The 25745-nt window shown below is 45.1% G+C and overlaps 1 protein-coding gene across 2 annotated transcripts in view; it reads left to right on the forward strand.

Moving 5' to 3' along the window:
* The first annotated feature begins 15581 nt into the window (after window positions 1-15581).
* Window positions 15582-25745, forward strand: part of SLCO2A1 (solute carrier organic anion transporter family member 2A1) — a 56689-nt gene continuing 46525 nt past the window's right edge. The window contains exon 1 of one of the 2 annotated variants that reach the window (XM_033150141.1): window positions 15582-16205. In XM_033150141.1, the coding sequence (XP_033006032.1) occupies window positions 16128-16205 (78 nt within the window). In that variant the 5' untranslated portion in view covers window positions 15582-16127. The remainder of the gene's footprint in view (window positions 16206-25745) is intronic. The other variant, XM_033150142.1, reaches the window with a different exon arrangement.

Here is a 25745-nt window from a genome sequence, read left to right on the forward strand (position 1 = left end):
GTTAAGTTTCACCTTCCATGTTCAGGAGTATAGTAGTATGTCTCTGAATACTAGTAGCAGCAGAAAGGACTGCTTATGGCTCAGGAAATAGGCCCAGCTGGCTGACTTACAACCTAAAAAATCATGTCCGCCTGGCTTTATTCAGAAAAATGACCATGACCGGAAAAGTCAGTGCCAGTACTAAGCCAAGAGTGAAGTGGAAGGATGCATTTATTAATTTAATTTTTTTTTTTTAATGAAAACAGCATTTGCAATTCTTGTTTCCAAAACCCAGTTGGTGGCCTCTCTAAACAGCATGTACTGAATACTGTGAAAATGCTGCTGTTGTGGCCAGGGTTTCCTCCCAGAGAATAAACACCAGTATCTTTTCTTGCTCCAGGAACAAGAAATATTATTCTTTCCTGCAGCAGTTGCTGGCTGGTGCTGTTAACGCCTTGTAACCTGCGCTTGTGTGTGCCTACACATGGTGTACCCATTGCACAAGCCTGAAGGCCAAGAATCCTTCAGAGGGAAGGTCAGGTCGGGAGAAGGGAGTGAAATGTGGCCCAAAATCCAGCTGTTTGTCCAGTGATGGATTAAAAGCAGATGTACCAGCCAATAACAGCTTGGGTCCTTAAATACATGCAGGCCTGGATACACAAAGCTGTGTGTGTGTGTAAATTAAAGCGGAAGAGGGGGGTAATCTGCTGATCATTAAAGCTTCCTGGGGAGCTCTGTCAAAGACGGCTGCCAGCTCTATGGCCTTTTACCTACTTTGGAGAAAACATCCAAGTTCCCCCTTCAGTTCCTCATAATTCCCTCCATTTCTGATCATTGGGCTGAGAGGGCTGCTGATTGTGTAATCAAAACAGCACCACACATGCTGACACACATATGGGTGGTATCAACAGCCCAAGCAAAACCCAAGTTTTTCAGAAGTACAAAAATTGTTTTTAAACAACCCAATGAGGAGAAACTCAGCGCTGCCCATCTGGCGTCAACTCACCCTTCCAGGAATGCCCATGGAAATGGTTTCAGCATACCAAGAAATGTGTGTACAATCTGTCTAGCTTCAATGGGCTGTGTGGTCCAAAAGGCAGCTGCCCCTGCACTGAAGGAGCTTATCTGAGCTGCCATAAAATGAACTTTAGGCACACAGTGGCACAGCAAAGCAGCCCCGCATAGACAACAACAGTGAACGGTTATATTGGGGCAGCGGGTTAAGGTGATATTTTGGATATGCTGCTGCATGGCAACCCCATCCACAAACTGTTGCCGCTGCGTTCTGTCCTAGCTGCAGTTTCCGGACCAAGTATATGGGCACCCTCACAAACAACTCATTGCAACAACCCAAAACTTCCACCAGCCAGAGCTGGCAAAAAGCACTCCAAGAGACCAAGGCCACTTGAGCCTCCATCATCACCTGGGACCAAAAAAAATGAGGGTATGTCCTGCTCTGTGTGCTGGACCAATGACTATTTGAGACAAATCCATGGTTGCCATGAAGTCCTAGTGGTGACTTCAGCATGGCTATTGGCATCATCCAGGAGCACTGTACTGGGCTCCACCAACACCACTGTTGGAACCATCTCAGTCAGCTCAGCCAGGGACACTGTGAGACAGCAAGTTGAGCAGTATACCGGCAGCATGTCTCTATGGCCCAATACCAGGTGGCTGCCCCAAGGTAGAGGGGTCTCCTGGGATGGAATGCACTAAGAACCTGGTGGGCAAAGGTGAGTCAGAACAACTCCACCCAGTTTGCCCACCAAGGTCTTAGTAATTTGCCCACCAAATTACCGTATTTTTCTGTGTATAAGACTAGGTCTTTTTTTAAAACCAAAAAAATAGGTTTTAAATTTGGGGCTTGTCTTATACACAGGTCGTGCTGAGGGATGTTTTCTTAATTTGGAGTCCACTAAAATACATGGGGGCATCTTATACACAGAAAAATATGGTAGCTGCCCTGTTCTGGCCCTGCAGAGGAGCCGATGGGACCAGACAGGTCAGTATCTGCAGCACCACAGACAGCTCCGAGTCCATAACATGGAATACTCAGGAACCTACCTGGACACTGTGATTGTCAACAGAGGCGCTTCTCCGGGTGCCGCCTCTGTCGTAGGTGTGGAGGGTGGCAATTCCATTGGTGGCTCCCCATTTGTGGAATGCTTTACACAGGTAAGCTTTCCTGGCTCCATCACTGTCTGTTTTAGGCAATGGGATAAAAAGATTTCTGTTCACCCTTTTGTCAGTTTGGAGATGCTACCATGTTCAGACCCCCCTCTTGTCTTTGTTTTCCATATTCAGTCTGTATCCAAGTCCTGCCACTTCAGCTTTTACATTGCAGTGCAGAAATATGGCCTTTCCCCTCTGTACTCTTGGCAAAAAACACCCCCTAGACAACCAAAACCTTTCCTTCACTGGACATTTGTTGTCCCACCTTGATCCCTCATGCCTATTCTGCACTCTGCTGCCAAATCATTCACCTTTCTTTTGCTTATAATCATGCAACAACTCTTTAAATTCTCTCATTGGCTTTCTGTGCTCCCAGGTGCAGCACAAGCTCTTCGCTGGTTCCCTCAAAGGACTCAACCCTCTCTTCCCTGCTGCCCTTTATGCTGTGCTGCCTCTCAGAATACCTGTGTGATGTGTGAATATTAGACTGTAAGCTCCCCAGGGCAGGGACTTGTCCACTTGCACTCTGATGCTCCAGTATAAACAATAATAAGATATTATAACTTGAGCCATCAAGATACTTGCAAGCTGAACCCAACATTGTGTCCAATAATTGTTCATGTTCCAGATTACAATCCTGATTTCTATGCACTTTAACACCCTGAATAATTACATCAACATCACTGTATTGCTCTAGTTTCCTACTATTGGTGAAACATCCTGGATACATCCTTTCTGCTGATGACTCATAAGGTGAGTGATGGATAATGAAGTAAAGGATAGCCTTAAGTTGTGTTCCAGGTTCCACTCTGGGTACTTCTTTATGCTGTTGTTTTTCTTGCAAACAGTTGACTCACAACAGCTGACATGATCTTTTGAGTAAAGAATGTTTGTGAAGCATAGAGAACATCTCAAAGGGGGAAGTAGCTGAAGGAATAGCAATAACAGAGGTGTCAGGAAACTTCAGCTATTCTACAGGGACCACAAGTATTTTTAAGGTTGGTGAGGTCACAGGGTGATCAGGACTCGTCACAGTTGTTTGCTGCAGAGATACCAAAGAAAGGATGAATCTGTCAATTTTGGCTTCTCTCCCTTTCTCCTTTTCTCATTTTTCCAACCTTAATTTCAGTTCTCTACATTTCTGCAGAAATTAAAATTCTGCATTAAAAAATGTCAGAGTGAGAAATTCACCTGACTAGTTAGGCCACAAGTGGCAACCATCCAAAGGTTACACTAAGCTCCCCTCTCTGGGCCAATAGCCCAGCATCCCAGGGTTCACAGATAAGCCCAGCATCAAAACAAGCCTATTAGCATATATCAAAGCAAGTGAGTATCATCTATAAGCTCATTCTTGCAACAATATCCAATTAGTTTTGGGGTTATCTTGACTACCAAGATGGTGTTTGCAGGCCTTCTGGAACATTTCACCTTTGGTTCAACAAAGTTACCTAAAAGGCTCAATTGAACAAATTGATTTAGACAGTGCTTTTTTTCTTCAGGGGGCACTCAAGGCCACGCAGTACCGGCACCTCTTTTGGTTGTTGTTAAAAAGTTTGGCACTTACTGTGACAACTTCATGGTGAGTACCGCCGGCACCTATTATTCTAGGGAAAAAAAGCAATGGATTTAGAGATCATGTAATAATTCATTTGTAACATTGCCACACCTTGACAACTTCACATATACCGGTACCAAAAGATTTGGGGTATTGGTTTGGCTTTTTTAGAAGAAGAAGATAGAAGAGAAGAAGAAGAAGAAGAAGAAAGAAGAAGAAGAAGAAGAAGAAGAAGAGAAGAAGAGAAGAAGAAGAAGAAAAGAAAGAAGAGAAGAAGAAGAAGAAGAAAGAAAACTTTTCAAGGCGCTACTGTAGAAGTCTGGAAAACAGATGTATTGAAAGAGAGTCTGTTTTCATAATTTATTGGAATAATAACCATATAAATGAGATACAGCAATACATTTTTCTCTATATATTGTTGAAATTTAGAGCAGATTACTAGTGGATGCTATATGGTATTACAGACTCAACTGCCAGTATGATAGTTACCGTATTTATGAACGACTGTTAAAATGTTGCTATAATTTATATGCAACATATTTTATTCGTAAACTTAATAAAAAATAATACCTGCTTGGGTAATGGAATAAAAAGAAAGCTACAGTATATACGGTGACATTTGATATTGTTGAGATATCACAATTACACATCTACTTGAATAAAAAAGAGAAAAAAAATGACTAGTAGCTTATCAAAAAAATATTATAGAACGCAGAAACACTCATTTAGCTTGACTATGGCTGTGTTTTTTGCATAACCTTCTCTGGAGGGGTGTTGAGCTCAGCCTGTTGGCCAATCTGAGGCCAGGAGTCTAGCTTGCTATGCCCTTCCATTTCCAGGGTCCAAACCTCTGGGAGAATATTAGTCTATGTCTGAATTTACTTTTTAGCACACTGCCAGACAAAAAGCAGCTATAGTTGGCACATCTCCACCAGCACTACTTGCCACATTCAATTTCATCTCCATTTTCTTTTTGCACATTGTGTCAGTAGTAGTAAACATCACATTTTTCCTATGCTTATGCTTTCCTTCCTTTTGGAATTATGGGCTTTTTATTTCTGAAAATAATATTCCACTCACTCATCATCCCCCCTCCAAAGTTGCCAAAAAGGTAGTGGTGACAGTCTCTGAGGACCGACAGGTTTATGACATGGGGAAATTTGCATATACAGTGGTACCTCGAGTTACAAATGCCTCAGGTTACAAACGCTTCAGGTTACAAACTCTGCTAACCTGGAAGAGTTACCTCGAGTTGAGAACTTTGCCCCAGGATGAGAACGGAAATCGTGTGCCAGCAGCACAGCGGCAGCAAGAGGCCCCATTAGCGAAAGCACGCCTCTAGTTAAGAACAGTTTCAGGTTAAGAATGGACCTCCGGAACAAATTAAGTTCGTAACTAGAGGTACCACTGTATATCCCACCTTTTTCTCCAAGGAGCTCAAGGTGCTTTACATGGTTCTCCCTCTCTTTATTTAATCCCCACAGCAGTCCTGTGAGGTAGGTTAGGGCGAGAGGCAGTAACCCAAGGAACTTCATGGTCAAGTGGGGATCTGAACCCTGGCCCCCAGGTCCTATCTGACACTAAACACTACACTGCCTCTTAATAATAGATAGATAGCGCCTCATAATGGAGCAAACTGCTTCTAAGTGGCCTTCTGGAGTCTAGACTTCTTGAAATCTTAACTTCAGGGTGTCCTTAAGGAGAAGTGGTCTGAAGTGTCACATTCCAGCAACAAATTCCTGCACTCCACCCTGCTATAAGAAAAGGATTCAATCCCTTCAGTGTCCTGGACAGGGGTAATATCAGCATTAGGCATGATTACTGACAACCAGTCTCTTCCCAGACCCAATTCAAAGTGCTGAAGACCCTTCACACCTTGGGACCTTTCCCCACCCTGAGATCATCACCAGCCCTTCCTTGAGTGCCCACCCCAAGGATGGTGCAGCAGGATTGCCACAAGCGAAAGGCCCTTTTTGGTGGTGGTGGAATGCCCACCCCAAAAAACTCTTATCTGCTGCCCACTTTATTGTTTTTGGTGCCAGGCAAAGATTTTTAAAATAAGTTTGTTGATTGATTGATTGATTGATTGATTGATTGATTGATTATCCCAGTCATGCTGTATGGTTTTAGCTCTGTAGATCCACACCCACCCACACCCTTTTATCTGGTTTAGACCTTCTTTGTTCTAATGATGTTTTCTCTTGCTGTATTTTTGCATTGTTATATTTTTCGATTGCCAGTTTTATTCCACGAGTGGCCTAAATAACTTTTCGTTACAGGCAGCATAAAAATAAGGCAGGCAAATCTATCCAAAGTGGGTTGTTTTTTCGCTCTCTGTATTTTTATCTGAGATGTTGTTACTTTTAAATGATGTCCAAGTAAAATCAGGATTTCCTATCAGAGGGGAGCACATCCCTTGATTCTGTTTCATTGTTTGGCTTATTGCTGTGAGAGCTTCCCCTTCTGTTCAGAGTGCTACCAGCACATGCAGAAGCATCGATGGTGTCGCCCTGTGGCAAGACAGAGAGCCCCAGTTTAGGAGGAATTTGGTTTAACAAGGCAAGAAGCAGCAGCCCCTGGGGCACTCTAAAATGTAATTGCACCAATAATCATAAATTTTCTATTCTGCTGCTGGGTACATGCCTGCATAACTTAAGAAAATTGAATTAAAAAGGAGCTTGAAACTCAGTTAAATGCAGTCTGTTGCATTTAAACCCACAGGCTACACAGCTTAACCTGCTAAGGCTTGAAAATGGGGAGGTGTGTGTGTTTGTGTGTATATGTGTGTGTATATCCACACCCACACCCCCCCCCAAAAAAAAACACACACACATAAAGGCACAAATAAAAATAGGAAATTTGTGAAGAATGAATGTAATTCTTTCCTCTCCTCCCACCTTATCATCTTGATGTTTCTTCTTGGACAATGTTGGAAGATTCAGGAAGACAAAAAACCAACCCATTTACTCTGCCTGCTTTTCTTTCCACCTATTGTCTTAGGTCCCTTCTCCACAAAAGTTATAGCTATGGATCTAAAGATATCCCAAATTCCATGTGATTCAAAGAAAAACTGGAGACCGTCACATTAAAAAAGTATTGGTGTGAAACTTTTTCTTCTTCTTCTTCCATAATTCATTTTACTTTTCCCAGTCATGGAGATGGGCAAGGAAGTATACAAGCACAGAAATACTGGAATCTTGATAAACATTGGAACCAGAATTAATAGCTCCACTTCCTGACATGGCACTTTATAAAGAACAGGTTTTGCAGGCTGCTGCTCCAGGAGCCTTACAGTCTACTCAGCTATGCCTCTGGCTCCTGACATTTCACATGGCATTCCTCACGTACCATCAAGCCTATTTCTATGGCCATGAGGGCTAGCAGCTTGCTCTTTATACATATAACATGTTTTGAGGCTCAGAAAGCTGAATTCTGTAATCACTCCCATGGTATGTGCTTTGGTATATGCACATGCCTAGTTATTGTTACTTTAGCTATCACTAAAAGCTCCTTTCGGTCATGCAAATATTTTGTCCTGATACGTTTGTTCAGGAGCTCTCATGCCAGGTTTGTTGACACGGCAGGCCACCTTTAAGCAGTTTGCTGGCAGTGGAGGGTGCTTCTCCCTGAAAGTTTCCTCTCTACACTTTATGCTACCAGCCTGTGGATACTTTCAAGGGAGTGTTCCTGGACCTAAAGGGACATATTTTCAAGTAGACGTGCATCAGAACAGGCCTCATGCCCTCTGTATCCTTGTGGAACTGGTTGCACTTCAGGAAATGCAGCCTAGGTTTATGCCTATTATTGCACTAAGGTATTTATAATGTATTTTGCTTCCTGTGGGCAATAATAATAATAAAAATCTTTATCAGGGTGTATGTTGGCCAGCACAGATTGGGAGGCAAGCTCAATTCACCAGAAGGTGGATGGGTGTGTGAATGGGATGTGAGGCGATTGATGAAAAGGGAGGACGTGGCCAACAAAGTTGTGGTCCTGGTGTTTTTCAGGACTGCTTTTGATATTCTGTTTCTGCAGGCTGTGTACACACCATACGTTTAAAGCACATGTCTTTGCACAAAGAATCCTGGGAACTGTAGTTTACACACACACCACAAGCACTACAATTCCCAAACTAGTTCCCAGGATTCTCTGGGGAAAGTTGTGTGCTTTACATATGCTTCAAATGTATGGTGTGTAGGTAGCCTGTCCCTTAAAACTTGGGGCCCATGACACACATAGGTCTCTATCCAGATTTAGGAACACGAGGAGCTGCCTTTCACTAGGCCAGATCGTTGGTCCATCCCAGATCATGCAACTAATATGCCCTGCTTCCTGCTGAGGTGGCTTCTCCATTTCCCAAAGGCCCCCCACAGGGATACTCAAGAACCATCTCAAGAATGTAAGAACATGAGAGCAGCCCTGCTGGATCAGGCCAATGGCCCATTTAGTCCAGCATCCTGTTCTCACAGTGGCCAGCCTACTCCCTGTGGCAAACCAGCAAGCAGGGCCTGAGCAGATGAGGACTCTCCCTTCTTGTGGCTCACAGAACACAGCAACTGGCATTCAGAAGACTGTGGAAACTCTAAAAGGAGGAAAGATTTAGCTTTCAAAAAGCTCACCCCCTTATAACTTGCCTTTGCCACTTTATTACTTTAATCATTTGTGCTCGCTATTTTAATATTCCTGTACAAAGTGCTTTGCGACTCTTTCCTGAAAAGCAGTATCTCAAAAATCAGAAATAAATGGGGAAATACTTCAGCTTTCTTGACTCTATTCTAACCCTATTTCCTGCTGCTGAAAAGATGTGTTAACTGACAAATCGACAGGTAAGTTACTGTCTAGAAACAAATACATCACATAATAATTAATTGACCTAGCATGTAAGGAGGTTAAATGGAACCAGGATAAAAATTATAAGAAGGAAGGATATGCCCCACAGTTTCCACCTCAGGTTTGTTATGCGGCACATTTTAGTATCTCACTGTGTCCTATGATGAAATAATCATAGGCGGCTTATTCAGCCTTCAAAGGGTAAATGGCAACTTCAAAGCTAAATGCTATACTATTCAAGCATTCAGAAACAAGCCTGGACATTAAAGTATGTGAAAGAGTGGGTGGGTGGGTGGGAGGTTGCTGTTCACTTGTCTCTCTGGTCTCTTTCCCCCAAATGCCATCTAAGGTCACTTCCAGAAGGTCTGTTAATATAATAATAGAATCATAGAGTTGGAAGGGACCCCAAGGGTCATCTAGTCCAACCCCCTGTAATGCACAAATCGCAACTAAAGAATCCCTGACAGATGGCCATCCAACCTCAGCTTAAAAACCTCCATTGAAATAGACACCCCGCCTTCTGGGGTACTCCACTTTACTGTTGAACAGCTATTTATTTCATATTTATTTAAAATTTATATACTGCTTAATTGAATATTATATATTAATATATATATATATATATATATAGCAATAGAATAGATTAAACTCGCACAAGCTTTCTAAACATCTGGGTTGGTGCCGAAAAGAATACAGTAAAGGCGCCTGTTATCAATGCACAGAGTTCCGAAGTCTCGGTGCTGCCTGCAACACTAAACAATCGAGTTCTTACAGGTGGGGGTGTGGCGGAATAATGCCTGCTGATGATTCAGGTTCATCAGGGGCTAACCTATCACTCCCATTTTAGGTAGGTGTTCCCTGGGAGGCGGAGCTAGTTGGCATTCTAAAAGGAGGGGGAACAACCGTTAAAAGGCAGTTGGGGGGTGGAGGATTAGAGAGAGAAAATGCGAGGTTAGGCTTTGGGGAATGGGAGGAAAGGTCATTACCATTGCTAAAGGGATGCAGGAAATAGTATAACAAAGCTGAATTACATGAGAAGAAGATTTGTATCAGTAATAACCCGAGACATCCATGTTTTCAAGTTACCTAATAAAGTTAAATGTGCTTAAAGGTTCGTTGACTCTGGCAGTGTATCAGTACCTTAAGAGGTGTGACTAAGAGGAGAGAACAAAGCTTTCCTGGGGAAGAGGAAACTGTTTGCTTATTCTCCTGTCATACAGAGGGCTGGACAGTGAAGCCAAGTGTGCCACTTATTTGCCTAAAGGGAAGGCAAACTGCAGTAGTTGGGAACCCTGGTAGGGAGATCCCATAGGTGGCAAAAGGTTTTCAAACGTACAGCCCTGAGGTACCCCAGAGACAACTCCCGTATGAACACTGAAGGATTCATCCTAGTTGTCAGTGAAACTTAGGGAGAGTCACTGTTGGGGAAGTATTGAAGGGGAGGGAATAGGATCCCTCACATGGGGCAGGTATTATGGGGCACTTGTAAAGGTGCCAATTCCGCAGATGGAAGTGGATGAGTGGGTACATATGGGGCAAGGCCATCTCATATGGTAAATTGGTTCCAAGTTAAGTTCTTACCATCAAGAAATTCTTCCCAACGTTTGATGAGAATCACCTTTCTTATAATTTGGATCCATTGGTCCTACCCTTCAGTGCAGAAGAAAACAAGTATGTTCCCTCTTCCGTGTGACACAGCCCTTTAGATATTTGATGATGGCCATCATATCTCCTCCCAGTCTCCTCTTTTCCAGGTTAAACATACCCAGCTCCCTCAACCATTCCTCATAAGGCTTGGTTTCTAGACCCTTGATCATCTGAGTCGCCCTCCTCTGCACACATTCCAGCTTGTCAATATCCTTAAACTATAGTGCCCAGAAATGGACACAAGACTCCAGGTGGGGCCTGACCAAGGCAGAATAGAGCAGTACTATGACTTCCCTTGATCTCGACACTATATTTCTGTTGATGCAGCCCAGAATTGCATTAGCTATTTTTGCTGATGCATCACACCACTGACTCACGTTAAGCCTGTAGTCTACTAAGACCCCCTAGATCCTTTTCACATGTCCTACTGGCAAGCCAGGTGTCCCCCATTTTATATTTGTGCAGCTGGTTCTTCCTGCCTAAGTGCAGAACTTGACATTTGTCCCTATTAAAATTCATTTTGTTAATTTGGGCCCAGTTCTCCAACCTGTTGGAAGTCATCTTGAATCCTGTTTGTGGGGAGGTTAAATGATGTTGCATTAGACAAGTGTTTTCCCACACTTTCCAACATATTTTCCTGCCACTTTCCTCACAGAAAAAAGTCCAGGTTTTTTTTTTTTTTTTTGTTTTAGGGAAGCAGGTGCAAGAGCTCCATATCAGCTTTCATCATGCAACTTGAATTTGCCAGATTGAGACTGGATTCCACTGGAAAATAGTGCCTGTAGACTGCAACCCTTACCATGCCTATTCAGAAGTAAGTCCCACTGAAATCAAGTAAGCAGGGTTAGGATTTCAGTCTTTCAAACCTATGCCTATGTGGAATGCCCAAGTTCCAGTATTTAAAGGTTTACTATGATCACAATCATTAAAATAATTTTTCCTGGGGTTATTTTTTTGAGGGCTCTGGTGGACCAAACCAGATGTTACATTGCAGAAGCATGTAACAGCATCCTGACTTTTAAACCAAATTATTTAATGAAAAGCAGCCATAGAAGGCTGAAGCTGGGAGTGTTGAAATGGCGGCAGAGGGCTGCTTAAGTCTTTTCCTCCAACTGCTTTTTTGTGATTAAACTCACAACAGCAGTACTCCAGCTGCTTCTCCTGCTGTGCGAGGTAAAAATACATGGGGTGTGTGCGCTTGGGTGGGAAAAGCAGCAAACCCTCTGCTTCCAATTGCACACACCCCTATGTTCCAGCTGGTTTTCACTTTTAAAAACAACCCTGTGAGACTGCTGGACCTGCCTGTCTTGTAATGTATAATTTGGACCTGATTTGCTTCCACTGGAGGGTTATATATTCAGCTGGAAGATAACATGCAGAATTCTAAATACTCAATTGACAGAATGTGTCAATTTCAGTCTCTCATTTCCCCAAGCTTAAGTTCAGTTCCCTACATTTTCACAATTCCCATTTGCGATTAGAAAAAAACAAAAAAGTTCTCATGAAAATTCATGATCATTTTTGTGCAAATTTCCCCCATATACGCATTTTGTGGGCAATTTCCCCTTATACAGGTTTTTGCAAAGCAATTTTTCCATATACAATGCATTTATGTATGTAACTTTCACTACCAGATGCATTTACATGATGCAAACTTTTACCCTAGTATATGCATTTTTGTACACGCTGCTTGGCTGGAGGATAGTGTTGTGAAGTTCAAAGTGGTGCACATTTGAAAGACTGCTGTGTTTCAGTTCTTGTGTTTCATAAAGTGTGAATTGGGTAGGTTGCTTTTAGATGCAAAGTGAATCTTCCTCATCCCTAATTGCTGGAAATTGAGGGAAACTGATAAACTGGAGAGGATCCAGAGGATGGAACAAAGATAAGAAAGTGTTTAATAATAAAACATACATGCAATTTTCCCAAGGACACAACAGGCTTTTGTTAGCTGAAGAGAGAGAAAAGTACATCAAAGGCCGATGCAGAAATGATGTAGGATAATTATTTCCCATTACTGCAAGTAGGGCAACAGGTCGCTGATTTAAGTGGCAATGTGTTGGTTTTCTTTAGAGAGGGAGGTTTGTACAGGAGGTATAAGAAAATTTTAGTAGGAAATGATTGCTGTCCTGACTCCCAACTGGCCTTATGGTTTGTCTGGGGAAACTCTTTGTGAATAGGAAAAGAAACAGGCCCGGATTTTTTTCTATGACACTGTGGCATCGCACAGAGCCCCCGGTCGTCCCACGGACTATTGACCCTGCACCACCATGGCTTATCTCTTCCACTGCCACCAACCAGGTTTCCCCGGTAATATATAGACTCAGTCAGGTTGTAACGTATTAACAAAGATTCCAGTTTATTGTGAACGCAAACAAGTTTTAAATACTTTGAAACACTGTAATCCGATTCACTCTCTGTCTCCCCTCTGTCTCTAACTCACTCTGAATCCTATGCCTCCCACCCACGAGAAACCAACCGAACCAACTGTCTCTCTATTTCCAACTGTCTTCCAACTGCTATTTCCCAACTGTCTAAACCTCTGGCTAAGCCTTTTAAAAAACAGGTAGGCACAGACACATCCAGGGATTTTGAGCTTGGGTTCTTCATCTACTATATTTATTATAAGTTTCCTTTGGTTGTTTACATTTTGTAATAACGTTTTGCCATTTATGAAAAGGGAAAAGAGAAAGAAAATAAGCATCCAGGTACAATCTCTTTCATAATATCCTTGCCTCGCTCCCAATTTGCAAGCCTCAAATAGTTAGCTTTCATCTATGTCATGGTTTGCGAACACATGCACCCACGGAGGCATTCTTTTGTACCTGTGTGCCCACCCCCAGCTGAAATTAGGATTGAATTGGGTCGTTTCCCCCCCCCCCCAGCGTAATTGTAGTGTGGGAGGACATGCCCAAAATGCTCCCCGTTTTGAGGTTAGGCTTAAAATAATGCCATTTACTACAAATTCTGAAGCCAAATTTCAGTGGGGGGGGGGCAGGACGGGACCTTGTGGGTGCCAGGCGCCAACAGGCTTTCCCCCCTAAGCCTAATTGCTCTGTGTGTTCTTCAGTGAAGGTTTATCTTCCTAGAAATTAGAGTGGGGGAGGTGAATTTAACATGTTTCTTCAGCTGTAGTCTCCAGGAAGATCTCCTATCAAACCCCGTGTTGGGGGGGAGGGGAAGCAAACCCTTTGCCCCGCAAACTAATTTCTGGCAAGGAGAGTTAATGTGCGCATGTGTGGTTTTGATACATATGTAGTTGTCATGTGCCGTGTGTGTGTACACATTTGTGTGTGGTTGTAGTGTATGCACAGTGACTATGAGTTTCTCTGGTTTGCATATGTGCCCACGGGCTCATAAAAGTTGACAACTCCCAACCATACATACTTGGAAGGGTGCAGCAGGCTCCATGGCTTATAGCTGGGAAATGATTCTATGGACTATTTGAAACTTGGCAGTATAGGATACGCAAGTTTGAGGTTATTTCATGCTGAATTTGGGGTAAAAAGGATAAGAAAGGGCTTAATCCAAGCAAGTTAAACACATGACAAAGTGACTTTGGATAGCTGCCCAGCGGTGTGCTTTATTCTTCCATAGATTCTGCTGGGGTTCTGAGGAAAAGATTTCTCTGTTTGTACTGCATCTTTTATGAAATTGTTTGTGCTAAGTCAAGGGGAACATCTAGTATGTGCCCATGAGTCTTGTACTGCATTTGTAGCTTCACTTAAGAAGGCATTATTTTGTGGCCAGGTTTTCATCCATCTGCCATAAAAATCTCTTTGACACAGAGACCTTTAAAAAAAAGCAAGAACTGGGGGTGGGGGAGCCTATTTTAAGAACTAGTTATCATTTAACTTTGAGTGGCTAATATTTCATTCTAAGGACATGGCGTAATAGGAACATCAATAGGCTGAGATTTTGCGGGGGGGGGGGTGATCAAGATAAAAGTGGGTTTCAAGTATAGTGAAAGGATGATGAGATGAGCTTTTGCTGGAGAGGGAGAGAAGATGGACGTGTCTCAATCTATTCCAAAAGCTGCAATGGAGATGATGGATAACTGTCACCCATTACTGGAGGTAGGACATGAGGTGGTAGGACATGAGGTGGTAGTTGATGCAAGTAGCAGGTTGGTCGTTTCATTACAGGATGACTTGAGAGGCAGAGGAATGGGAGTAGGGAAAATGTCACCTTTTGCTGCCCGTCTTCAGGGGTTTACTGAGTTCTTGGTAATGTATAGCCTTGGAGAACAAGTAGTTCTTACAGAGGCTATGGAGGGATAGAAAACCAAGATGCAAAGAGACTGTGGGCAGGAGGAAAGGGGGCAGCAGGCTGCCTGAGCTATGGAAAAATTAGGTGCCATATAAATGGATGTATAGAAGTTTAGATTAAGCACTGAAGAGCAGCAAAGCTCCAAGACTCCTTAAAGATTACTTTGTGGTGCATGAGCTTTCATAAGGGAGCACTCATGGGAATGCCCTTTTGTTGGTCTCTATTTAACTACTCCATTCTACAGTGGAACAGGGAAGGACCACAAAAAAGGGTCCATACCAACTGGCTCACTGGAGAAGTTTCCCAAGTGTCACCATTTTCTACTAACAAGCAGTCTGAAACTGGGGTTTCTTGATCCAGATCTCTCCATGAGGCAGGAGGAAGAGACCTCAACTTGTAGGTGGAAAATGTTACTTGGGGACGGGGATGCCCTCGTTGAAAGCTCCCCCCCCCTTTTTAGCTAAATAAACACATACAATGCCCTGCAGTAGAAAACTAATACAAGAAGGAAAAGGTCTAGTCCCTCCTCTCCCTGATCTGCTAGTTTTCTCCTTGCAAGCCTTTGCTTATTTAAGATAGCAGAGTTCCCCCACTTCATTTTGCTATACTTGTAGACACAGATCAGGCAGCCCAGAGCCACCTCAGCCACGTTGGGGAGGTTAATATTTAATCCATTCGGTTCAATCCCGTTGGCCGCCCAGAGACAAACATGCCAGGCCGCTGGCGGAGTCAGGCCTCCGTTGTGTCAGTGCCTCTCGAGGTAACTGCGCGGGGCAACTGGGCTTCCAAGCAACAAGGGAAGAAGCAGCGCCCACCAGCTAGGTTCGCCTGCTTGGACCATGTTGTCTGCAGGGACAGCGGCCCGCCTCGCTCCGAGCTGCAGAGAGCAGCCTGGGCCACGGCGAGACCCTTCTCCGTCGAGGCCGGCCGTGCGTAAAACGGCCGGGGGAGATCGATTCTTTTGCGCAAACGTCCCGCACCATGGGCGCCACTCCCCGGCCAGGGGCCTTTGGAAAGCCAAGGGCTGGAGCCAAACCGACCGCAGGTCGAAGCCTGACCTCGCACACGTGGAGGCCGCATGTCGTGCTCGGAAAGACTGCGAGTGGCCTCGCCCACCCCCACCGACAGCGCTTTCACAAGAGGCCCCGACGGCAGGTTCAGCCGGAAACCTTGGAGAAGAAGCCGCAGCCTGCAGCCCCACGTCTCCCCACGGAGCGCGCGGTTTTGGAGCCGAGGAACTCGAGGGAAGGGATTTGCCGGCGCTCCCTCCTGAGGGTCTGACTTCCTGCGGGGCAACGGGCAAGCTTGGGAGGGATCGAGAGAGAAATCTGCCCGTCCCCTCGGAGAGCGAAAAGCTCCCACCTGCTTTTCGGGCGGGAAGCGCAGTGTGCCCGGTGGCGCATTTCCCAGCGCCTGCTTTTACGCACTAGAGGGAAAGAGGGAGGAGAAAGAAAGTTTCATCATCACTTCGGAGTGCGCGGCAGAGTTATAAAAACGGCACGCTCCGCGCTCTTTCGCCCGGGCAGCTTTCCGTACTGGCTCGCGGGGAGGTTGCGAAGAAGGCAGGCACCTGAGCGAGGCTGTTCACGAGCGCGGGCAACGCGGGACGGGCTGCTGAGGCTCCGGGCTAACTCGCCCTTTGTCTCCCGAGGAGCCGCCGGAAAGCGCCGAGCAGACCATGGGGACGGCGCCGGAAAACGGCAAAGCGCCCAGGATTGGGAACACCTGCTCCGCGGGCGTCTTCTGTAACATCAAGGTAAGGGGTCCCCCGGTGCAGCTTTGCTGCTTGGGGGATGGTGGAATGGCTTGTTTTTCATTCATTACTTTGAATGAAACTGTGTGTGTTTTTATGTTGGGGCTTTGGCTTCTGTAGCGCACAAGTACTGCCAGTCAGTCCGACTCCCGATGCCAAGGAAGCGCTTGCTCTCAGAGCGACCTTCGAGCGCATTTAGGTAGAGATTGGACCGGGTTCATCTCGTGGATTCCACTGACAGCAATCTGTTTCAGATGCAATCCTGTGCCCACTTACCTGGGAGTAAATCATAGCTGTCAACTTTTCCCTTTTCTTGCGAGGAATCCTATTCGGAATAAGGGAATTCCCCTTAAAAAAAAGGAAAAAGTTGACAGCTATGGAGTAAATCCCATTGAACTAGGTGGAATGTAATCCTGAGCAGCCCTGCATAGGATTGCACGGTTGAGGCTGCAATACTGTTTGCATTTTACTGAGCAACCCTGACAATAGGAAAGCCGTGTAAATTGCACCAGTGTTAAGTTACCCTATTCCAAACTCTGGGAGGAATTTGACCTGCAATTCCCTTTTTGCCAGCTAAATTCTGCTGACTTGCCAGGTCATGAGATGGATTGAAAGGGATTTGGAATAGCCTCTCCTTGCCTTGCCCTGTCCATCCCTGCCACACACACCCTTTTTTTGGACTTAAACCAGCATAAATTATGTTGATTTAAATTCCACTGTTTTACTCCAGGCTTGGATTGTGTGTGAACCTCATTGAATTACTTATGGGTGAACATGGATAGGACTGGGGAATAAGGCTGCAGTTCTATGCACACTTACTTGGGAGTAAGCCTCGCTGAACACAGTAGGACATATCTCTGAATAAACTTGCATAGGGTTGTGCTGTTATTTTGCAGTCCTGTGCACACTTACCTGAAGTAAATGCTAAATGACAATTATTTTTGAGTTTAACAAACATTGAATATATCGCTCCGGTTGCAACACACTCTGGATAGGGATCATAAAGTGGCATATAAATTCTCCATTGTACCTGTAACCAACATTTATAGTGCTCTCCTCTCCTCATTGACAAATGTCTGGCTTTATTTACCTGCACCTGAGTGCTTTCACCCCAATCCACAGATTTGTTAACCTGGAAATCAGTGGGAATTGATTTTTAATTCAAAGACCGTGTCTTGGGTGGTGCTGTAAATAATTGCTTCTCCTCTGGAGTGGAAGCCATCCTTACTTTTGCCATCTGGAAATCTTGAAGCTCCTTGGTGTTGCTGTTTTAATCCTCCCTCTTTTACCTCCCCCCTCCCCTTATTGGAGACGATACTCTGTAAATGGATGAACGGGTTGTCTCTTGAACATGTGTGCATTTCCCCGCCTCATATATGAGTAATAATGACACTCGGAAGTATGTAGCGGTCCTTGTTGCATGCTGTTGCCTATCCAGAAGATTGCCGAAGGATGCTGCCTTTGCAGAGGACAGTCTGGCTGAGAGAAGCAGGGCAGCTGCTAACCAGCTGGGGGAAGAAGTATAGCATCTGATCTCCTTCCTTAGCAGTCGGTGGCCACCAAGGAAGTTCAGAAATGAGAAAAGGAAATAAAAGCGAAGCACAATGGCTTTATCGAGAGGGAGGTCTTAATACAGTGCTGTGGGGCATGCTATGTTGAGTGCGTGTTTTGCACTTGTGTATTTTTTGTAACTGAAAAATATAGGAGCTTTGTGGGGCAATCTGATTTGGGACCGTACTGTGGATAGGGAATTCTAGGCTCCGGGCATGATGATCTTATGTGTGTGTGGGGGGGGCTCTCTTTAGATGGGAATGTGTACTATTTGGCTTACTGCTGCATTCCTGATTATTCCTGATTATTCTGCTGAATGGAGACCCGGTCTTTTGCCCCAAAGTCCTGCCTTCATGGCGCCACTTATGAGAGCAGGAGAGAGTTAACCCTCTCCTACACATTATGGTCCTGGTGAAAATTGCTCCCTCAGTTGCTGTTTACACAGGGAGGGAAACTGGTACTGTTGCAGTTAGCAGCTCCCCCCCCCGGGGGGGGCAAATAGATCACAAAACTGGGAGGGGGAGGATTAAGTGCTTCCATGTCGCCCCCCCCCATGGCCCTTGTCTGGATCTTTCCCCCATCATTTCACTGCTCTTTTTCAGGGCACAAGTGTAGTGCACGTAATGTAGTGTGTAGTTTGGCACCACTGCAGCCAGATGCATGCATATATCAACAGAAAGCACCAATAAAATGATCGTTATTATTTATTTATATTGATGGGACTTACTCCGAGTGAGTGCTCATAGCTTTGCAGCTTTAGAACTCAATCCTATAGCATCTTTCTTGACCTTACAGGTCCAACCTGAGCGGGAGAGCTCTGGAGAGGGGAAAAAAAGTACCTTTAGCTGGGCAAACTTTCCCAAGAGGGAAACTGTTTCAAGAGGAGACTTCCACTTTGTATGAATAAAGGATGCAAATAAGAAAAGAAAAAAAAAGTCCTGGTGGGAGGGAAAGAGTTTCAAGGGAAGCTGTTGGGATTAGTAGCATAATCCCAAATGAGAGTGGAGGGACAGAAACCTGTTTAGATTGAGAGCTCTTTGGACAGTGATGAAATTGCTGTTAGTTTCCCTGTCCAGGGACAGAGTTGGGTGCAGATAAATAAACACTTGTCATCTTAGGGAACTGTCATAGGTGTAAATACATTGCAAATGCCCAGAGAAGCACAATCCTATATTTCCTTCCTTGAATGGCACAGCAACGGGGACATATTTTTCCAATGAGTCTCACTTGCACATACCAGAGCTGGTGAAGAGGTGGAGGAAGTTGTATGTTGGCCACTAACGTTATGCAACCGTGCTGTTTACAATCTTGACAGTAGCATTGCAGAAAGTGTTTTTTTTTTATCAGTGTTCCCATAATAAATGTGAGGTTTCATGAGGCAGGCTAGCCGATTATAAGTGCCTTGGCTGGCCCAGGGCGTGCAGGGAGGAAAGCCCTCAAATGAGAACAAACGTTCCCTGCCTTGAATTTTTCTGGGTCAAAAGCAAACACACTTGACCTTTTTCCTCCCTTCCCATCCTCAGAGTTGGGATTGGCCCTACGAAGTGAGCATACTGGTGTGCTTACCTAGGATGACTCTCTGTAGGGAGAAGCACCTTTAATCATTAATATTAATATTAATAACATAATAAATGTATTGCCTGTCCTTCACCAACGCCGTTGCAGGGCAGTTTACAAGAATTCAGTATTAAAACCAGTTAACAAATTACAGTCATGGGAATAGGGTGGGTCCTGAACACACACTTCTCAAGTGTCAAAGGGCAGGGTAAAGAGGTGTGTTTTCAGCTATTGTTGTTATATGCTGTTCATTTTATAGCTTTCTGTTTTTAAGGGGGAAATATTCAAAGCCGTTTATAGCCTAAATTAAAACATCAAACAATCCAGAATAAAATGTTACAAAGTCAAATAAAAAGTATACATTCAAAGCAACATGTTTAACAGGGAACTAAAATATTATCTTAAAAGATTCAAAATAAAACATTACATAGGTCAAGTACAAAATGCACATTTAACATAGCAAAGTTACCACAAAAAGCAATGATCCTAAACATTTCAAAAGAAAACGTTACTAAAGGAAGTCAAATATAGAATGCACATTTAAAGCAGCATAATTAACAAGAGGATAAAATATTATCACAAGTACAGAACATACCTGCTGCCGTTGCTGCAAATCGTCCCAATGATGGTCCATGGCAGGCCGCGGCTATGGAAGCTCAGGCTTGGTGACCTGTGTCTACACTAAGACACAGCCTTTTGCATAAAGCTGCATAGTGACGGTGTCAGGCAAATCTCTCTGGGGAGGGAATTCACAGCTTAGGGGCTGCCATGGAGAATGCCTCTCTCAGGCCACCACTGTCCCAAACTATTACCCTACCAGGTCAAATGAGTTTGCTTTGTGTCTGATGCAATGTCTACACAGGGCCTCTGGAGCTAACTCTGTACTCTGTGTTGAACAAAATCATGGTCTTTGTAAAATGATTTAGAACCCGAGCAAAGCTTGTAGCACTGAGCAGCATTAAACCCGGACAAGAAGTTTGTAAACAAACATATATTTGCCACGAGCCTCCTAGTCAGTCACTTGCTGTTTCACAATACCTTCAGCTGCAGTGGGTTTATCTGTTACCTTTGCATTTATTGTTGTGGCTTTTTATCTTCCCCTCCCCCAAGTATCTCATATGTGGTTCTTTTCTCTCCCATTTTGTCCCCCAGAACAAGGCTTTGAGCTAGATCAGATTGAGAGTGTTGCGAGAAAACGATAGGCCGAAGTCACCCTGTGAGCTTTGTAGATGAGTGGGCATTTGTCCCCCTGCTTCTAATCCAACTTTCTGCTCACCATGCTGGTTCATCTAGGACCTTGATCCCCGTGGCTTTTATACGAAGGTGGGGTGGAGGAACCTTTTTCAGCAAGAGGACCACATTCCATCATGGTGAACCTCCCAGAGGGTCGCATACCAGTGGCAAAAACTGGTCAAAGGGTGGATGTGATCCATACCTTTTGTACAGTAGGCTGCATTCCAGCCAAGCAGAAGTCAGAGGCTTCTGCATAGTCACCATGTACACAACCCACACACTTCTCTCCATGCACCGTCCAGGCGAGCAGTTTAACATTTCAGCCAGGCAAAGGCAGTGGCGAATGAAGCCGCTTGGCCGCCGGAGTGGCAAACCCGGGGTGGGATGTCGCTCCGAAGCGCACATGCACCGTACAGAGTGGCACATGCAAATGCGTGCTCCACGGCGGTGCATGCACGCTCCACAGCAACGCCGTGGCAAACCCCGCAAGCAAGCCACGGAGCGAGGCAGCCTCGCTCGCTCTGCAACTTGCTTGCAAACCTGCTCGGCACTGAGCAGGTTTGCGAGAAAGCTGTGGAGCGAGTGAGGCTTGCTGGCTCCATAACTTGCTCACTGGGTTTGCTGTGGCGCCGCTCCATAGCACGCATACACGCTATGGAGCAGGCGGAGGCGAGGGGTGGTCCAGGGAACCCTTCCCTGGCTCACCCTTGCCTCCGCCCCAGCCAGAAAAAGGAAAGTGTGCGCCGAGCAGGTTTGCGAGCAAGCCGTCGGTGCGTGCTTTTTACTGGGCAGCAGGGCTGGTCTTCGGCATCTCGGACACCAAGTGTCGCCCCCACTCCAGGGTGGTAACTGGAGCGGCCCACACCAACGCCCCCACCTTGCTCCGCCCCTGGGCAAAGGCACTTGGGGAAGTCAAGAGGCTGGACTGGTGAGGAGGTGTAACCTGGGGAAAGCAGGCTTGACCTAGAAAGCTGCATATGCCTCCCCCCAACTTGAGGTTCCCCACTCCTGTTCTACACCCACTCGATTTGTGAAAATTTCACGCTGTCATTTCTGAATGGGGTCATAGTCACCTTTCAAATCCCACAGCAGTTGTGTTTCTCCACGTTTTGTGTGTGTGCACACCTGCACATGTGGAGCCATGCTGTTTAGTCTGGCAGCAGGACCACTGCAGAAATTATTAGCCAGCATCCTATGTTTGAAGCCTTCCCCGGTTTCCCATCGTAAGGACGAACGCTGATGTTGGCACAATGGTGATTTTCTTACCTTTTGTTGTTGTGTTCCATCAGCATGGCAAGTTTGCTTGGGATGGGTTCTCTACACCCGGCAATCGGTTTGCTTGCAAGCCAAACGGATGGAGAGCGGCAGTCCCGTTTCCCTCTCCGTTATGGCAACAAGGCAGCCCTGCCCCTGGCGGGATGATGCCTGTATGGAGCTGAGGTTTAGTCCTCGCTTTGTCATCCCCGGGCGAGAGCTGGGGCAGTGCCAAGACCCTACCTGTGCAGACGTTGTTGGCTGTGCCAGAGAAACTAAACAAGCGGCGTTACTTCCATAAGCTCCAGCAGCAGCTGCTAAACATTGCTCTGGTTCCGGTACAAGGCATTTCTCTGTTAAATACACCCGCAAGCTCTGGTCTGTCGGCACAAGATAATGGAGCTCCTATTTGTTTTATGGCACGGTGTTTACAGAATGCCTTTCTCAAAAGTTACTCCAGAAATAACAAACAGCAGCCTTTTCAGAGAAAGCCCTCTGTGCTGAGTATTTTTTCTCTCCCCCCCCCCCCCACATCCGGTTATCCTTCATCTGCTGTGGGAGAGGTTGAATCACTTCCACATGACTTGAGGTGGGAGCTCAGAGGCCCCTAACTGCTGATGTTTAGCCACAGCCAGTGATGGAGGAGGAGGAGGAAGAGAAGGCAGCTGGTACCGCTAGTATCGTGGTCCTTAGATATCTGCTCATCATGGCAAATTCGTAGATAAGAACGGAGACATTTGGGAGCTTCTGGGGAATTGGCAGCTGAAAGTAATAGAGTTGCTGAGGAAGTGGATTGTTAACAAAAAAAAGTAGAGGTACCGGTAGCTTTTTTGGACCGTAATGAAATATCCAAAATCCATTTTAGGACAATACCCTTTATTAAACCCATCTTGTGAAATAACGTGCAAGCTTTTGAAATTCTTCCATCAGGCTGGATGGCTAAGAAAGTGGCTTAGGGAAAAGGGAGAAACTGAGCTGGCGGTCATGCCATGAGTCTGCATCTGGTCAGAGTCTTATGGCCAAACGTGAGAGGAGGGAGCTAACATTCATTTGAACATCTCCTCCTTCTGCCCACATTCTGCCATAAGACTCTGACCAGATGCAGATTCATGGTGTCTTCCATGAGTTCCTTCCACTTTGCTTTGTTTTAATTGAGCCTGGTGAAGAGTTTTGGGAAACCTGAAATCTTTTGCACTTATTTTGTAAGATTGTTGTTGACTTAATAATGGGAAACCACAGTTCAGAATTAAGCAACCAGAAATGCCAGATCTGATTAGAAGTTCATCTCCATTTCAGCATGGGGAAAAGGGGAGAGCATCTCGAACTAATGCATTGACTGTTCTTTGTTTTTAAAGGCTCAGGAAAGGCGGGTTTTGATAGGAGGATGGTTAGGATTGCTGGCTAAATCAGCACCAGTCCAACTACTGGAGTGGTATCTGTGTTAAATTTCTTGCAGCAAAACCAATGTTGTACCCTCAAAATCAATACATTTTTTGTGGCATCAGCTTTTGTGGCCTGCAGAGTCCACTTCATCAGATGTATGGAGCATTACCCTCAATTGGCAAGTAGGTGTGAATGTATGTGATACACACATTCGGATGCAGAAGGGGTAATAAAATGCAAAAAAGTATACAGTCTGCAACAAATTCAGTTAAGCAGCCATTCACACCGGCAGTCATAGATGCTATTGTCTAGGCATTGCCCATCTTAATTCAATATGTATCAACAGAGGCAGAAACCCATACTCAGACCAAAACTCTGTATGTTTTGTACTGAAAATCTAAAATATGTTTGCTAAGGAAAAGTAAATTTGGTGACCTATATACACTATATAAATCAGGGCCAGGCCAGGCTCCAGGGCCCAGAAATCCCCAGTGGCAGGCAGGGTGGGATAGGGATCCCTGCATGGGGGTGCCTGGTTCATGCCCCTCAAAATCATGCCCGGGACTATGACCCCCTGGCCCCCTCACGCTATACCCCTGTTGCAGTTGAGGGTGGGTTTGTCAGGGAGCAAAATGCAACAGGATGGAGTCAAAAAGGATGTGGACCTCTGGTTTCTGATGTCCCAAATCTTGGGGAAATAAGAAGAAATGGAGATGAACTATTGTAACTGTTCCACAGTTGGGTCAGGCTTGCAAGCAGCCATTTTTCTTGTCACCCATGGGAATGAGATTCTCCCCCACCCGCACCCCAGTGATTGGACAGTCTCATTTCTGTGAATGAGAAGAGAGTTGCTTCCTTTGTGGCTTGTCTAACCTGGGTATGTAGAAACAGGAAAACCATTAAAACTCTCCGGACTAGTTCTTCTGTTAATTTATTTGCAAGGTTAGCAAGCTCCTTGACCCTCGGCTCAAAAAGGTTTCAGTTGAAGCATTTGAAGTAAGGATGAGAAGTCATAATGGCCTTGCACCCATTAATAGGTGTTGTGCCTGACTGGTGGAGTTGCTTCTCATGTCATTCCTTGGATTGTACACATTTTACTGAGGCTTGGAAGCCAAATTCCTTCCAGGTCTAAGAAATGTCAGCTTTTGCTCAGAGCAAATGTGCGGCAGTTGAAAGGATGTTGCAAGGCTCCCTTGCTGCCTTTTTACCTGGTTCATGTAATGTTGGTAGGAAAGCAGAGTGTTGATAACTTTGTGATTGAATCAGGATGTAGTGTGTGTTTATCTTGGCAGCAGCACCAAAAGTGGGGGTAGTTTGAGGAGGAGAGATCTCTGTAAATGAGAGAGAGCTGGTTCTTTTCTTTTCAAAAAGACCTCCCTGCTTTCTGCCTTGCTGAGAGGAGCTGGAGAGAATAAGTCGGGAAGGCAGGCACTTACTCAGAAGTAAGTCCTGTTGAGTTCAGTGGGGCTTACTCTCAGGTAGGTGTGCCTACGTTGTGCAGCCTTTACAAGTTTACTCAAAAGTAAGTCTCCCCCCCTTTCCCCTTCTCTGCCTAATGTCTCAACAACCAAAATTGATCTGTAAAATGTTACATGGAAAAATGCGAGAGACATTTTGTAAACCAAGAAAATCTTTAATAAAAAAAAGTGAAAAAAGAAAGATTTCCAAAGTACGCTCCTGGGAGGGCCGATACCATTAAGACCAGTTACATTGCATAGCTGGTTGGGTTAACAGTGGCCCTGCTGCAATCTGATGTTACTGTGATATAAAGTAAATGGGCCAACTGTTTGGACACCCAAAAAAAAAAAAAAAAGTAAGTCCCCCTGAGTTCCACAGGACTTGCTTCCAAGTAGTTATGCACATGATTACGACCTCATTACAGCAAGGCACACTTATTAGGGAACAAATCCTGTTGAGCTTGTAGGGACTTGAGTAAGCATACTTAGGGTTGGGCATAGCTGCTTCTCTTGACCAGCACACCTTTTGGTGGCAGTTGCACATTAAAGGGATGCTCTTTCAGAACATGAAATAACCACTTATGGCTAGGTGACACAAACACACACACTCTCTGACTGTGTAAAGGTAAAGGTAAAGGACCCCTGACAGTTAAGTCCAGTCACAGACGACTCTGGGGTTGCGGCGCTCATCTCGCTTTACAGGCCGAGGGAGCCAGCGTTTGTCCGCACAGTTTTTCCAGGTCATGTGGCCAGCATGACTAAGCCGCTTCTGGCACAACGGAACACCGAAACCAGAACAGTGCACTGAAACGCTATTTACCTTCCCGCTGGAGCAGTACCCCTGTATCTATGTACTTGCACTTTTTAGTGTGCTTTCAAACTGCTGGATTGGCAGGAGCTGGGACCGAGCAACGGGAGCTCACCCCATTGTGGGGATTTGAACCGCCGACCTTCTGATTGGCAAGCCCAAGCGGCTCAGTTGTTTAGACAACAGTGCCACCCACGTCCCACCTCTGGCTGAGTACACCATATATTCAAGGCACATTCAAAGCACATCCCCCCACCTTGCCCAAGTATCTTGGGAACAACCTTCATAAGTTTCAGTTTC

The sequence above is a fragment of the Lacerta agilis genome, chromosome 5 (assembly GCF_009819535.1).
Source record: "Lacerta agilis isolate rLacAgi1 chromosome 5, rLacAgi1.pri, whole genome shotgun sequence".
NCBI classification, from domain to species: domain Eukaryota; kingdom Metazoa; phylum Chordata; class Lepidosauria; order Squamata; family Lacertidae; genus Lacerta; species Lacerta agilis.